This window comes from Myodes glareolus, chromosome 3, assembly GCF_982192425.1.
Source record: "Myodes glareolus chromosome 3, mMyoGla1.1, whole genome shotgun sequence".
NCBI lineage: Eukaryota > Metazoa > Chordata > Mammalia > Rodentia > Cricetidae > Myodes > Myodes glareolus.
Genome location: NC_142028.1, coordinates 17,795,889 through 17,810,252, shown reverse-complemented (window position 1 = coordinate 17,810,252; position 14,364 = coordinate 17,795,889). Strand labels below are relative to the sequence as shown.

The 14,364-nt window shown below is 46.2% G+C and overlaps 1 protein-coding gene across 1 annotated transcript; it reads right to left on the bottom strand.

Annotated features, from left to right (window-relative positions):
• Positions 1-12,569: 12,569 nt before the first annotated feature.
• LOC125399128 (histone H3.3-like) lies at positions 12,570-13,334 on the bottom strand. Its single transcript, XM_048432431.3, has one exon. The coding sequence runs from the start codon at positions 13,285-13,287 to the stop codon at positions 12,877-12,879; it is 411 nt and encodes a 136-aa protein (XP_048288388.3). The 5' UTR covers positions 13,288-13,334; the 3' UTR covers positions 12,570-12,876.
• Positions 13,335-14,364: the final 1,030 nt, after the last annotated feature.

Sequence of the window (14,364 nt, the reverse complement as noted above, 5' to 3'; positions counted from 1 at the left end):
CTACTGTTTCTGAGCTCTGTTACCAGCTGCCAAATGCAAATCTTAACTGATAGGGAAGTCCTTGGCGGATTTCGAGCACAGGAGCGCTGGACGGCTTCTGCCCATTTGGTGGCTCTGCAGGGGTGGACTCGGGGAAGTGGAGCATCCTGGGGAGCACCAGGAGGTAAAGATGGCTTGGCAGGTAGGGCAGATAGTGAGACTACACCTCACAAGGGTCGCTGATTTTCTTTTTCCCTCAGGACACCTTGGCTGAAGAACTGGTATACAGTGGCTATTTGAATGTCTATTGATGGAGTAATTTGAAGTCTGCTATTGTTGACTGGCCTCAAAGCTGGGCCATTGAGTAGGTGGGTGCGCTTTGTGCCGAAGAAAGCAGCAGGTGGAGGATGGGGCAGGATGGGGGATCAGCATTACAGGAAAGTCCAGCCAACTCCCTGGAGGCATCTCCAGGGAAAGGAAGTTTTGGTACCCACGATTGTCTGATGAAGAGACAGTCAAAGTCTAATGAAGGTTGTTTTTAACTGGGTAGCAACAGGAAATAACGTCCAAAATGCATTACCCTGCTGTAACTTATAAAGTGAACTCAGATGCTACGGATTTCTAGAAGGGGGACTGTGGATGTTGCTAGTTTAAAGGTGCATGTAATTGCACCGAGAGTGGGCATCTCTTCATAATTAACTCACTTAGAGGTTAGGAAGGACTTCCACATTTTACATTAGACATTTCCTGTTTACATGGACAATAAAAATATGACCAAGCTCTAGTTCTAGCTCACTGTGAGCTTATCACTTGGGAGGCTGAGGCAGGAAGATAGCTGTGAGTTTAAGGTCAACGTGGGGACATAGTGAGTTCCAGGGCATCCTGGGCTACAGTGTTAGATCCTCTTCTCAAAAGACAGGAAAAAAAGCGTTCTGTCCCACAGCACACGTATTAAAGCAATACAGAGGTTAGCTTTGACCTGTGTGAGGTCCTGTGTAATTTTACCATCTGACAACTGTCCTAACCAGTGAGAAACCTAAGTCCAGGGCCAGCAAGATGGCTCATCAGGTCAAAATGCTTTCCACTGAAACTTGACTACCTAAGTGTGATCCCCACTACTGACTTCCAAGAATTATCTTCTGTCTTCTGCGCTCATACCTTGGTACCACATGTCTGGATGTACGCACATCACACATCTCTGTCTCTTCCTCTCTCACATACACGCACAACAACAACTGCTGCTACTGCTACTAATAAATGAAATTAAAAAATAAATTTCAATTCCAGGGCATACATCGCTTGTGAACTAAATGTGCTAGCTTACTCTTCCTTTTTTTTGTTTTCTTAAAACATGAGTTTGGGGCTGGAGAGACGAGTCAGAAGTCGGAGCACAGGCTGCTCTTCCAGAAGACCCAGGTTTGATCCCCAGCACACAGGAGGCAGCTCACAGCCATCTCTAACTCCAATTCTCTTCTGGCCTCCGTGGGCACCAGGCACAAACACGGTGCATGATATGCATGCAGACAAAACACTCATATGAATCAAATGAATCTTTTAAAACTATGGGTCGGGACCCTAGAGTTCCTCTCAAGCTTGACATGCACAAGTACTTAAGAGGCCTCAGAACACCCACAAATTTCAATTCTGTTGAAGAACTGCCCTTCATCCTTTCTCTTCACTTAGGGAAGGACAGATGCTACCTGAAATATCTTTTTAATTTATCATGTCTCCGCATCATTTGCCTTGATTTTATCAGAATGACATGCAAGAACTCAAATGCTGCTGAACATTCAGTTGCAGACATCTGCATGTCTGCCAGAGGATTTTATAGTAACATGAGTTAACCATCAGTTTGTTCAAGGTAGTTTTCTTTTGTTTTTCTTTCTTCTTTTTTTTTGTGGTTGTTGCTTGTTTTTGTTTCTTTTTGTTTCTTTTTATTTCTTTTCTTCTTCTTTTTTTTTTTTTTAAAATCAGTCTTGCTATGAAGGCTGGTTAGCTTACTATGTACTATGTAGTCCATAACTCTTGGCGATCCTCCTACATCAGCTAAGTTTACAGGCTATGTCACCATGCCCAGCTTCAGATGTTAGGGTTTGAAGGATCCTTCCCTGGAGTTCCCGGGTTGCATTTTGCACAGGAGACATTAAGCTGAAGCAGGCAATCTGCTCCACACACGTTCTCTGTCTCCAGCAGGATAACAATAGCCGCCATTTATGAGGTGCTGGAAGCAGGCAGCTAAGCTGCAGATCCATATTTTAACCCCGATGAAGATTCTGGGAAGCAGCCATCTTGACGAGGAAACGGTTTCAGAGCTGCGGCTCAGGGTCACAGTGAATAGCTGAACAAGGGCGATTCCAGGTCTTGCTGACTCCTGTGTGGCTCAGAGGCTGACTGTCACTCTTATAAATAATCTGGAGGAGAACAAGGCCAACTGTCTCTGGGTGACACCTGATCCCACATTCATCCTTTCACTCTGCCAAGCTGAAAGACCTTATGGTGATTAAATATTTCTGGCCAGCAATGCCCTGCCATTTTATTGAAAAATGATACACTGATATCTTTTATAGTCTCTTTTTGTTGTCGAGACAGGGTCTCATGCAGTCCAGGCCAGTCTGTAATTCACTGTGTATCCAAGGATGACCTTTAATTTCTGATCCCCCTGTCTCCACCTCCTAAGTACCAAAACTAAAGGTGTGCCTAGTTTTGAAACCGAGAGTTTTGTGCATGCTGGGTGAGCACTCTGCTAACGGAACCACATCCCCAGCCCTATAATTGTTTCCATAGAAACACACATTCCGTCCCAGCATTAACTGTCCAGAGCGGGCTATGCTGCATAAACTGTCCCGAATCACTGTAGTTCATCGAGCATGCAGTGAGGAGGGTCCACTCCTTACGCTGTCTCTTTCAGGATGGACAGGGCTCTCCCCCATGAGAGGCCTGTCTCTGAATATCACACAGCAATAAGTCAAACCAGTGACAAGCCATACACACTCAAAATACCCCAACAAGCAAAAACCAAGCAAAAGGAAATGAAATAAACAGTGATGAGATAGCTCAGTTGGTGAAGGTGGTTGCCGCTGAATCTAACAACCTGAATTCGGTCCTTGGAACCTCTGTGGTAGAGGGAGAGAACCGATTCCCAAAGGTTGTCCTCTGAATTCTAGGCATGTACACACACACACACACAGACACACACACACAGACACACACACACACACAGACACACATGCATGCACGCACGCATGCACACATGTACACACACACATGCACTAATAATAAACGTAATTTAAAAAAACAACCTCACAGTCCCACTGTGTTTAAATGACTGCAGGGCACACATGTTTATCCCGCTGGGCCCCAGTCCTCCGGAGGCCGAGAGAAGGACAGACACCCCTTTACAAGGTGTCTGTGAGGAGAAGAAAAATGGTGGTTGTCATTTTCCTTGAGGAGAGAGGAGCAGGCTTGGGATATCCCTTTTCAAAGGATGAAGGACATTTTGTTGTAAGAGAGGCATGCCACGCTCACAGAAGTTTTGGTTTGAATCTCTTTGTGGACTGTTTAAGGTTTTCAGAGCAGAGCTGGAGTTTGCTGGGAGATTTTACTGCGGAATTGAAACCCTAGAGTTAAGAGAAAGGAAGGTGTGCAGGAGGAAAGCGAAACACAACCAGGAACTAGGGTGTGGATTTCTCAAAGGAGATTTGCCCCTTTTAAGTTCCGAGTCAACATTGGTGCTGGTGTTTCTCAAACATTACCTTTTTCCAAGGCAGAGAAGGCCCAGATCAAAGATATGTACCTGCTAAGGCCTGTAGGCAAGCCTGTGGTGTTTTCTTGATTAATGATTGATGTGGAAAGGGCCCAGCACAGTGTGGATGGTACCACCAGTGGGCTGGTAGCCTTCGGTTATAGAAGAAGGCCAACTGAACAAGCCATGAGAGGCAAGTCAGTAAGCAGAGTTCATCCATGGCCTCTGCTTCAGGTCCTGCCTCCAGGTCCCTGCTATGACTTCCTTTGATGATGGGCTGTGATGTGGAACTGTACGCTAAAATAAACCTTCTCCTCCTCTCCAAATTGCTTTTGGTCAGGGTGTTTTTTTGTTTGTTTGCTTTTGTGTTTTGGGGTGTGTGTGTGTGTATGAGAGAGAGAGAGAGAGAGAGAGAGAGAGAGAGAGAGAGAGTGAGTGATAGGTTCAATTTTATTTTGGCATTATAAATTTTTAAACAAAATTTAATGTAAGCTTAAGCATTGCCTTCCTGGCTAGTTTTCTGCTTGTGAAATTGATGTCCCAGGAGTTGTAAGAGCATTAGGTAAGAATTCCAAGTCAGAGTGAGCAAGTCACTGGAGAACCTCATATCTTCCTACCTCCACCCCATCCTTTTTCACCGGAGAACCTGAAGGGAGCAAGGACATGGCTCAGCCACACAGGCCTTCTCATCTGTTTGCTCCAGTTTTGTGCTCACATTTTTCCTTCCTCTGCAGTGAAGACTTTTTTTTAATGCTCTTTTTTTGTCTATACATTTTAAAAATTGTTTTTATTGAGTTATATATTTTTCTCCGCTCCCCTCCCTTCCTACCCTCTCCCAGGGTCCCCATACTCCCAATTTACTCAGGACATCTTGTCTTTTTCTACTTCCCATGTATATTAGATTTATGTATGTTTCTCTTAGGGTCCTCTTTGTTGTCTAGGTTCTCTGGGACTGTAAATTGCAGGCTGCTTTTTAAAAAAATTTTATTTATTTATTTATTTGTGCTTTATTGATCAGGGAGTTTTATCACTGCAATATAAACCCTAAGATACTTGGGCTGGTAGAATTATCCAGTATCTTGGTTGTAGTGGTGACAGGGTTGACCTCTAAGACAAGAGAAAAAAATTCACAAAGGCAAACATGCCCTGTCTAGGAAGCTAAGAGAAAACTTTGTGGTGTATGTGTGTTTTAACAGACTTAATTCACTTTTTCTTGTATAAAAACCCTTATGTGGTGGCCAGAGCTGGAGCCTGGGTCCTCTGAACAGAGACTCTGGTGTGGGTTTTCACACCAGATGGCCAGCGAATTCCTGATAAGGAGACTTCGTGAACACAGTCTCTTTCCAGAGGTCGGCGGTCAGGTAGCTGTAGGTCTTAGAGATGGCATCAAAGGTGGCCTTGGCAAAGTTGCCCAGAGTGGCAATGCGGCCCCTGGCTGATGTGTAGCAGTCATCATTACTGCCCTTCATCAGTAGCTCCTTGGGCACAGGAGCAGAAGCCATGCCAACTGCCTCTGGGGGCAGGGATGAGACGCACCAACACAGAGCCACAACGGCCTGTCACTTTGCATGGAACAGTGTGAGACTTCCCAGTCTTGTTCCCCCAGTAACCTCTCTGCACAGGGACAGTGGTAAGCTTGGCCAGGATGATGGCCCCTTGGAGGGCAGTGGCTACCTCCTAGGAGCCCTTAACACCGAGACCAACATGACCATTGTAGGCCCCAATAGTGACAAAAGCCTTGAACCTGGTCCGCTGGCCTGTCTGTGTCTGCACTGGTATGATCTTTAGAACCACATCCTTTAGGGATGCTCCCAGGAAAAGTCAATTATCTCGGATTCCTTAATGGGAAGGGAGAACAGATAGATCTCCTCCAGGGACTTCATCTTCACATCCTTAACCAGGCGGCCCATCTTGGTGACAGCGGTCCACTCCTTGTCTTCAACTTTACTCTATGAGCCCCATGGCCGTGGCCATGACCACGACTGCAGCCTTTAAGACCTCTGCTGAATCCTTCATAGAAGCCACCACGTCCTCCTAATCCTGCGTCCCCCGTGCCCTCCTGCTGAACCGGTGTCAGCTGCCATTTGGTATTTACCGGAAAAAGAAGAAGCTTGATTGTGTTTTTTTTTTTAAAAGATGCATTTTTATCATATTTATGTGTCTGTGTCTGTGTGATAGCCACCGTAATGTAAATGGTATACAGTTATCCTGTCCTGTTTAGGGGACAACAAGAATAGAAATCTATACAGTTCAGTGTGGACGCAAATGTTTCCCGCCAACAGTTGGCTGAACCCACGTGTGTGGAATTTACAGACACAGAGGGCTGGTGATTCTTAAATGTGAATGAAAAGTATCAAGAGTTGGGAGCTGTTTGGATTCCCGACTCCTGGCTCTGGCTTAGTGGGTTGATTAGATGTCTCTAGTGCTGTCTCTACTTGTCATTTCCAGAATCTGTCAGCGTCAATGGGATCCACGCTCGCTGTGTATTTATGGAATGCCGTTACTTCCCATTCTTCATCTTGTGCCCCTGCCCAGCATCTCTGGAGATCCTTCTCCAGCTCCCGGCCTGCAGAGGGGACCTGGATGAATGAGAAATCTGGTTTTATGCAGTCCCTGCCTCAGCGCAAGATTCGCATTCCTGGTATCTCTCTATCGCCGTCACAGCAAACTTGTGTTTGCCCTGCTCCCATCCCTGAGAGACCCTGACATTGCCTTTCCTTCCCCACTGGGTTCTGGCCTACTTGGAATTTTGTTGTCTGCCTGTGTAACGGAGGATACAGTGTTAAAATGATGCACTGCCAGCACCTCTCTTCTTGTCTACAAGAAGAATTCGCGCTTTGTACCGTGTGCTCCCTAGAGCGCCTTGGTTGAGTTAAGCCGGGTCATTGGCAGGGGGAGAACTAGAATGTGGAGAGGAGGCCAAAAGGCTCTTCCCAACACAACAGAGGGTGATGCTTAGAAGGGAGGCGTACAGGAAGCTGAGAAGGGAGGAAAGGTGAGTAGGGGAGGAAGCGGGAATGGGTTAGCTACACGGTTTTTGAAGGGAGAGAAAGAAATGCAAATAATAGTTTAACGGAGGTTTTCTTGCTTTTCACATTCTCTTTGCTTCTTTAAATGTTCAAGTTGGGTTGGGTGGCACACAGCTGCAGTTTCAGAACTCAGGAGGCTGAGGCAGGAGGATTACCAAGAGCAATGCCTGTCTGGGTACAGCAAGGCTTCCAGTGGTATGTCCACTACCTCCTAGTGATGTCAGCTAGCCACGCCATGATCACTTGGAAATTTCTCTTTTAACTAACTGATTGGTTAAGGAATAACTGATCGATTGTGGTAGTGTCTTGCTGGGGAACCCAGGCTGGCCTCAAGCAAACTTTCCCTTTTCCTTGTTCTTCTTTGTACCTCTGTCTGTCTCCTCCTCCCTGGGATTATAGGCCACTGCAGCCATGTCTGGCTAGTTAAAAGATTTAACTATAGTGACATAATACAAATGCATCTTTTATCAGCAAAACACCTTTGGGGTGATGGTGGTGGTGTACCCTAGTGGTAGAATGCTTGTTTAGAATGTCCAAGGGTTTGATAGCCATGGAGGGAGTGAAATACTCCAACAAAAGCTGATTCAGAAAGAGCTAGAACAACCAGCCCAGCCATCTATGGAATTCTAGACCAGCCTCAGGAATACAGTAAAACCCTGTTTCACCAACCAAAGGGCAAATAGATGGCTCAGTGGGTAAAGCACTTGTGGGTAATCCTCATGACCTGAGTTCGATCCCCAGAGCCCCAGAAACGGTGGGAGGAGAGCACCAACTCCACAGAGTTCTCCTCTGCTCTCCACACACGTGCTGGGTTATCACACATCCACACATCCACCACAATAACAAAAACCGAAACTGAACCAAAGCTGGGGCTGTAACTCAGCTGCTAGAGTGCTTGCCTCGCCAGCACTAAGTCCTGGGTTTGATCCCCCAAATCCTGTAAACCACGAAGTGTCTCCAAGCTGTGATCTCAGCACTCAGGAGGTAGAGGCAGGAAAGATCAGAAGTTCAAGGTCAGTCAAGTTTAAGGCCAGCCTGTGAGAGACGAGACCTTGTCTCAAAAAACAAAACAAATCAAAACAAACCAAGAGATCATCCCAGGTAAAGAGAGTTGGGTTGTGTTAGTGTAAGCCTGGCTCTCCCAGCCCTATTTCCTAGCTCTGCCCTTGGGCTGGTGGCTTAATTGGCAGATTTGGGGCTCTTCCCCAGTCGAGCTTCAAACTGCTGAATCTTAGTTATCAGCAAGATGCTGGGAAACTTCGGAGTCTCACATTAAACCACGCTCAGCCACCCAGCTCCATGAGGGATAAACAATGATCTGGCGCCACCTTCCATTCCTCTGTCTTGTTTGGCTTTGTTTAAAACTCCGAGGAGGGGTATAATTAGTTCCCTGGGCACCCTGTCAACGTTCCAGCGTTCAGGACATTGGTCAGAAAATTGATAAGTAAGAAATAAACACAATTAGGGAGCAACAAGAGGATAAACACGGAGAGCCCAATAGTTCTGGAGAGGCCAGAAATTGGCCTTGGTCCTGGAGCCGTCCCTTTCAAGTTAGGGGTGTTTATCTCAGGCTGGCGCTTGTATAGGTTTATCTCGGGCCAGGTAGGTTTTTATGATGGTGCAGTCAGCTTGTGACAGCTGTGACCTGGGTAGAAGACCTTGAAAAAGCCATTCAGGAGTTTGGAGGGCCTTGGCAAGAGGCACTGGGGCCGTGTTAGGGCCTTAGCAGGGGTCAACAGGGTGGGGAAGCTTTATAATCTATAAAGCTTGGGTAGGGGTTTAAGTTATGGGGGGCGTCTTTTCATGAGCTGCCTTTTAAATATTAGGGAGAAGGAACCTTGCTGGGGCTTTTGCTGTTTGTTTAACTGTGGGACAGCTTGGCTCTTCATGGACCACAAAGCAATCACCAGAGATTCACATTCAATGAGCTAGTGCTAGATCTAGATAAGTAAACAAACGGCCCTCGTTTTCAATCTTCTTTTATGTTGTTTTGAGTTTTCCCCAAGGGCAGAGGTGGGAAGGGTAGATGAATTAAATTTGAATTCATAAGTTGCAAGAATCAGTGCTCTGGGAGCTGGGAAGATGGCTCCGTGGGTCAGTTGTGCAAAGGTGAAGACCAGAATTCAAATCTCTGGCACCCACTTAAAAAGCTTGCTGTGGTAGGGCACACCCATAACCCCACCACAGTGTGAGGAGCTGGCAGGATGCCTGCACAGTCTAGGCAGGCACAGGAATAACAGCCCTCGGGACAGCTGTGGAGGCCTCACCAGGCAGGGTTCACACTCACTGCAGCAGGGTGATGCTGACTCCTAGGGTTCACAGAAACGAAACGGCAGGAAAGAACAGCTACTCAGAGGAGATGTGTGGTGGGCGAATTACTGTTGGACACGTCTGAACTGGGCAAGAAGACACTGTCACTGGCTCTGGTAGATTCTCACAGAGAAACATGCAGTCCCACAGTCCTGAAATTAGCATATGGTTAGCATATCTCCATGAACTGAACTTGCACTCACAGGCAATACATCCGGGACATCGGTCAGCCAGTGTCTTGGTGGGGACACAATTTCTACAACTGACTTCAACGGTTTGATATTGACTCTGTGGGTGTAGCCCAGGCTGGTCTCAATTTTCCAGAAATTCTGCTGCTCCTCCCCTAGAGCTCGGATTACAGGCACGAACCACTATGCTATGCCTCTTGAATCTGTGTACGTGATTTAAAAGAAAAATTTAAGGTTCAGTTGTATACTAACATTTAGTTTTATTTATTTGTGTATGTGTGTGCATGTGTGCATGTGTGCGTGTGAGGTGGTATATGTGCTGTGCATGTGTGGGTCACTTGAAGTTGGAGCTGCCTCTTGTTGCATGAGTGCTGGGATCCAAACCCCAGTCCTGATGACTGAGTAGCCAATGCTCTTAACTGTTGCGCCATCTCCCCATCCCTCCCATGGACATGATTTTGCTTGAGCTCCTTTTCAGGAATTGTGGCTTTGTTTCTTTGTTTGAGGCAGGGTCTCACTATGCATCCCTGACCAGTTTGGAACTCAACATGTAGATCATGTTAGCAAAGAACTTACAGAGATCTGCCTGCCTCTGCCTCTGGAGTGCTGATGGTAAAGGTATGTACCATCCACCATTCTTAGCTTTAAATTTTTTAAGCAATTACATTTATTTATTTATCTGTGTTCTTTCATGTGCAGGGACACTCATGTGCTACACTCTGTGTGTGTGCGTGTGTGTGTGTGTGTGTGTGTGTGTAGATCAGAGGCCATCTTGTGGATGTGAGTTATCTCCTTCGACTCTATGTGTCCATGCTCAGTGGCATGCACCTTAACTTAATTCACTGAGATATCTCACTGGCCCAAGATTTCGATTTTTTTAATTTAAAAAATTATTGTCATTGTGTGGTCATGTGGGTGCATATGCCATTGGCCACTTGTGTGAAGGACATGGAGGACACCTCTCCCTCTATGTGAGTTCCAGGGATCAAACACTTTAGCCTGCTGAGACGCCTCGCCTGTCCGCACAGTGGAGCCCTGGGGAGGCTTAAATGTATGACCCTCCTTCACTCCTCCAACACGCCCTACTGGTGTGTGCCACCATAACCATGTTTTGCCTGTCCCGTTCTTCCTAGAAGTTTGATAAAAGTGACTCGTATGTCTTCTATATGGTGGTCTTTGCCCTCTTGTTTGATGCATCTGTGGTCAAATCCTTCCACAGCCTTGAGAATAAAAGCACCCCTGTGAACCACCCACAGCCTCTATTGTAGTCTAGACAGTCTTTGAGCTCAATCCCAGGGCTTGAAAACCCACCAAGCCCCGGTTCACCCCAAGCTCAGGACTTGAAATCTCACTGATCCCCATCCTGGAAAACTCCACCCCCAAGAAACCATTTATGAGCCTGCCTCTCACTCAGTTTCCTGCTGATTCTCGCCGGAGCAGAGAGAGCCATCTTCTGTGTTTTCCCCAGTAAATCTCTTGCGTGAGGTTTGCTGTGCAGTGTGACTCTGTGGTATTCCTTAACTACAGACTGCCAGGCTACCTCTCCCTTCAGCGCTGCGTTGGGGAAACCTTCCTCTTCAGAGCTGTAACACTTAAAGCTAAACTACCCCCGCTTCTAACCAGAGAGCCACTAAGACCCCAAACACAGTGTAGAATATCATGTGCATTCTTGGAAAGAGTAACTTTGTGTCAAAGCTTGATTTTTCTCAACAGGATTGACATTGTGTTATCGAAGTTTCTTCTTCCACCCCTCAGATAGGGTTTCTCTGTTTAACAGCTCTGGCTGTCCTGGAGTTTACTTTGTCAACCAGGCTGTCCTCGAACTCACAGAGATTTGCCTGCCTCTGCCTCCTCAGTGCTGGGATTAAAGGTATGTGCTGTCATCACCTGACTTGCTGAATTTTTTAATACATGACATAGAAGTGATGTGCTTTGTTATTTTCATCTCAGTGCTGACCCTCCTGTATGCTATATGAATTATGTGGATACTTATATTAAAAATGGGCAACAGGTAAATGAATGAGGGCTGGAGACAGGCTCAAAGGAGGAAAAGAACATTTGCTGCACTCTCATGAGGACCTGAATCTGATTCTCAGCACATGCATAGAAGCTGGGCGTGGTCGTGCATATTGCCACCCCAGCACTGGGATGGGAGGGAGATGGGAAGACTTCTGGGACTTGCTGGTCAGCCAGCCTAGCTGGAAAATGCTACATCCTGTGTTCAGAGGGAGGCAGAAAGACAGAGAGAGGCACAGAAGGACACCAGATGACAGCTCTGGCCTGTGTGAAACAATTTCTTCCTAGCTTATGTCTTTCATTTTGGAGAGAACCTCCTTAAGGCATAGGATATAAAAAGGGAGATGAAACAAGCAGACAGTTTAAATAAGATGTTACGGGGAGGGGAAGCACTTCATCCTGAGGGGAAACCCATTAACTCAGGAACTAAACTCAAAATAGCTTGCCTGCGGGAGAGGGAGGGTCCCTGAAACTGACCAGATTCCCTAAGTTTCTCCTTCCCAGGCAGAGAGAACAGCTTCACAGTTGCTCTCAGACAAGCCAATCTACAGAGACAATTCTGGGACTAGACTGCCTCCCGGAACTAGCAGATGTACTAGACAGACGAGGAGGGATTCTGGGTAAGCCATATATGTCTTCTGGGGGAAGCCCGAAGGAAAAAAGTTCCCTTGGATCCGTGAACAGATGTTTGGAGAACGAGCTGTGGGATGTGTCGGCGCGGCTTGGCTAGGACAGGTATCAGCCGAACATTCTGGAGCTTGGCTATGACAGGTATCAGCCGAACATTCTGGAGCTGCACGGAATGCTTTTTTTTTTTTTTAATGCGATTTTCATTTTAATTCATTGTCCCCTCAAACCCCCTTGCTTGTGTGTGTGTGTGCGTGTGTGTGTGTGCGTGTGTGTGTGTGTGTGTGTACACGTTCATGGGCACCCAAGGTGGAGGCCAGAGGTTTCTAGCTGGTGACTTTCCCTGCTGTTCTCTGCCTTGGTGCCGCAGGACAGTTTTTCCCTGAACTGAACGTTTACTGTTTTGGTGAGGCGGACTGGCCAGGTAGCTGCCAGCATCTGCCTTTCTCTGCCCCACAATGCTGGGTTACCGGTGCATGTGGCCATACTTGGCTTTTTTTTATTTTTTTATATGGGTGCTGGGAACTCAAACACAGGTGCTCATATTTATATAGAACACTTTCTTACTCCTAAGTCACCTCCCCAACTCAGTTTTGTTTTTTTTTTGTTTTTTTTTTGTTTTTTGTTTTTGCCGTCAATAAGAAATTTACTTATTTTAAAAAAATCCAAATGCTGGCATTGTCCAGAAAATTTTAACAGGTTTATTTATAATTGTTACAAAGTTGAACTGTTGAAATGTGTTCACTGAAACATTTTGCTTGCATTAATGCTTTACATCTTGCATTTATATTAAAAATTCACACAGAAATGAAAATGGAAAAACTGCCAATACCTGATTTCTGTCCCCTCTTTTTCCACTCGCAATCATATACTTAGGTACCTTTTGACCCCATGGAAAAAATATCTAACATTCAGAACTACTGATAACAGGAAGAAGAGGAAAAAATTTTTTTGAGAATGAAATGTTTCCCCTCATAGTGGACTCTTAAGCACGTTCTTCGCGTATGCGGCGTGCTAGCTGGATATCTTTTGGCATAATTGTCACACGTTTGGCATGGATAGCACACAGGTTGGTAGCTTCAGAAAGGCCAACCAGATAGGCTTCACTTGCCTCCTGCAAAGCACCAAAAGCTGCACTCTGGAAGTGCAGATCTGTTTTGAAGTCCTGAGCAATTTCTCGCTCCAGACGCTGGAAGGGGAGTTTGCGGATCAGAAGTTCAGTGGATTTCTGATAGCGTCTGATTTCACGGAGTGCCACAGTACCAGGCCTGTAACGATGAGGTTTCTTCACCCCTCCAGTAGAGGGCGCACTCTTGCGAGCGGCTTTTGTAGCCAGTTGTTTCCTGGGTGCTTTACCACCGGTGGATTTACGGGCAGTCTGCTTTGTACGAGCCATGGTATGGGCACCTCCTTACTTAACCCCCTTCTCCTTCGGCTGGAGAACACCAATGTATCAGCTGGGTAGTGGTGGCACACACCTTTAATCGCAGTGCTCGGGAGGCAGAGGCAGGCGGATCTCTGTGAGTATGAGGTCAGCCTGATCAAGAGCTAGTTCCAGGACAGGTTCCAAAACTACAGAGAAATGCTGTCTCAAAAAAACAGGAAAAAAAGCACCTAAAAATAAATAAATAGGAAATACAAACCCCAGTCATTGGGAAGTATAGGCGGAAATAGAAATTTAAAGTCATTCTTAACTTTATAGTGAGTTGAAGCTAGCCTGGATTACATGATATCCTGTCTCAAAATAACAGCAACGAACAACAAAACTGAGGACATTGCTTAATCTGCAAAATGCTTGCCATGAAAACACCAAGACCCAATTTCAATATTCAGCACCCATTTAAAAAGGAGACAAGAGGATCCCTGGGGTTCACTGGCTTAAAGTTTCAGGTTCAATGAGAGACCACGGTAGGGAGAAACTGAGGAAGACATCTCATGTGGTGGTCATCTTTCATTGCTGTCCTGCCACAGCCTAGATTCATGTGGGAAGAGGCATCGGCTAGCTCAGGCTGATCAGTGGGTATGTTTGTGGGGGATTGTCCTGCTTGCCTTACTCAATGTGGGAAGACCCAACCTCAATGTAGCTGGCACCATCCTGGGCTATGAGCCCTAGACACAGAGTTAGAGAAAGCTCCCTTTACTCTCGATGTGGATATGATGTCACTAGATATTTTAGGTTTCCACCACTTTGACCCCTGCTGTGATGGACCAGAATGTGGAATTGCGATCTAAACTAAGTTTTACTTCTACATTGCATCTTGTCGGGGCATTTTCTCACGACAGCAGAAACGAAAGTAGGACACTGACTGTCACCTGTTGGCCTCCAGAGGCACATGTGCACCTGCATATACATGTATGCACATACACACACACACACACACACACACACACACACACAGTGAGCAACACAACCCTCTGTGTTTTGGATGCTCCCCTGGCCCCTTTACTCTCAACAGGAATTTAGATTGTGTTT

What these genes read in the sequence shown, in the direction of transcription:
- LOC125399128 (XM_048432431.3), bottom strand. Translation starts at nt 13,287, where the DNA reads ATGGCTCGTACAAAGCAGACTGCCCGTAAATCCACCGGTGGTAAAGCA.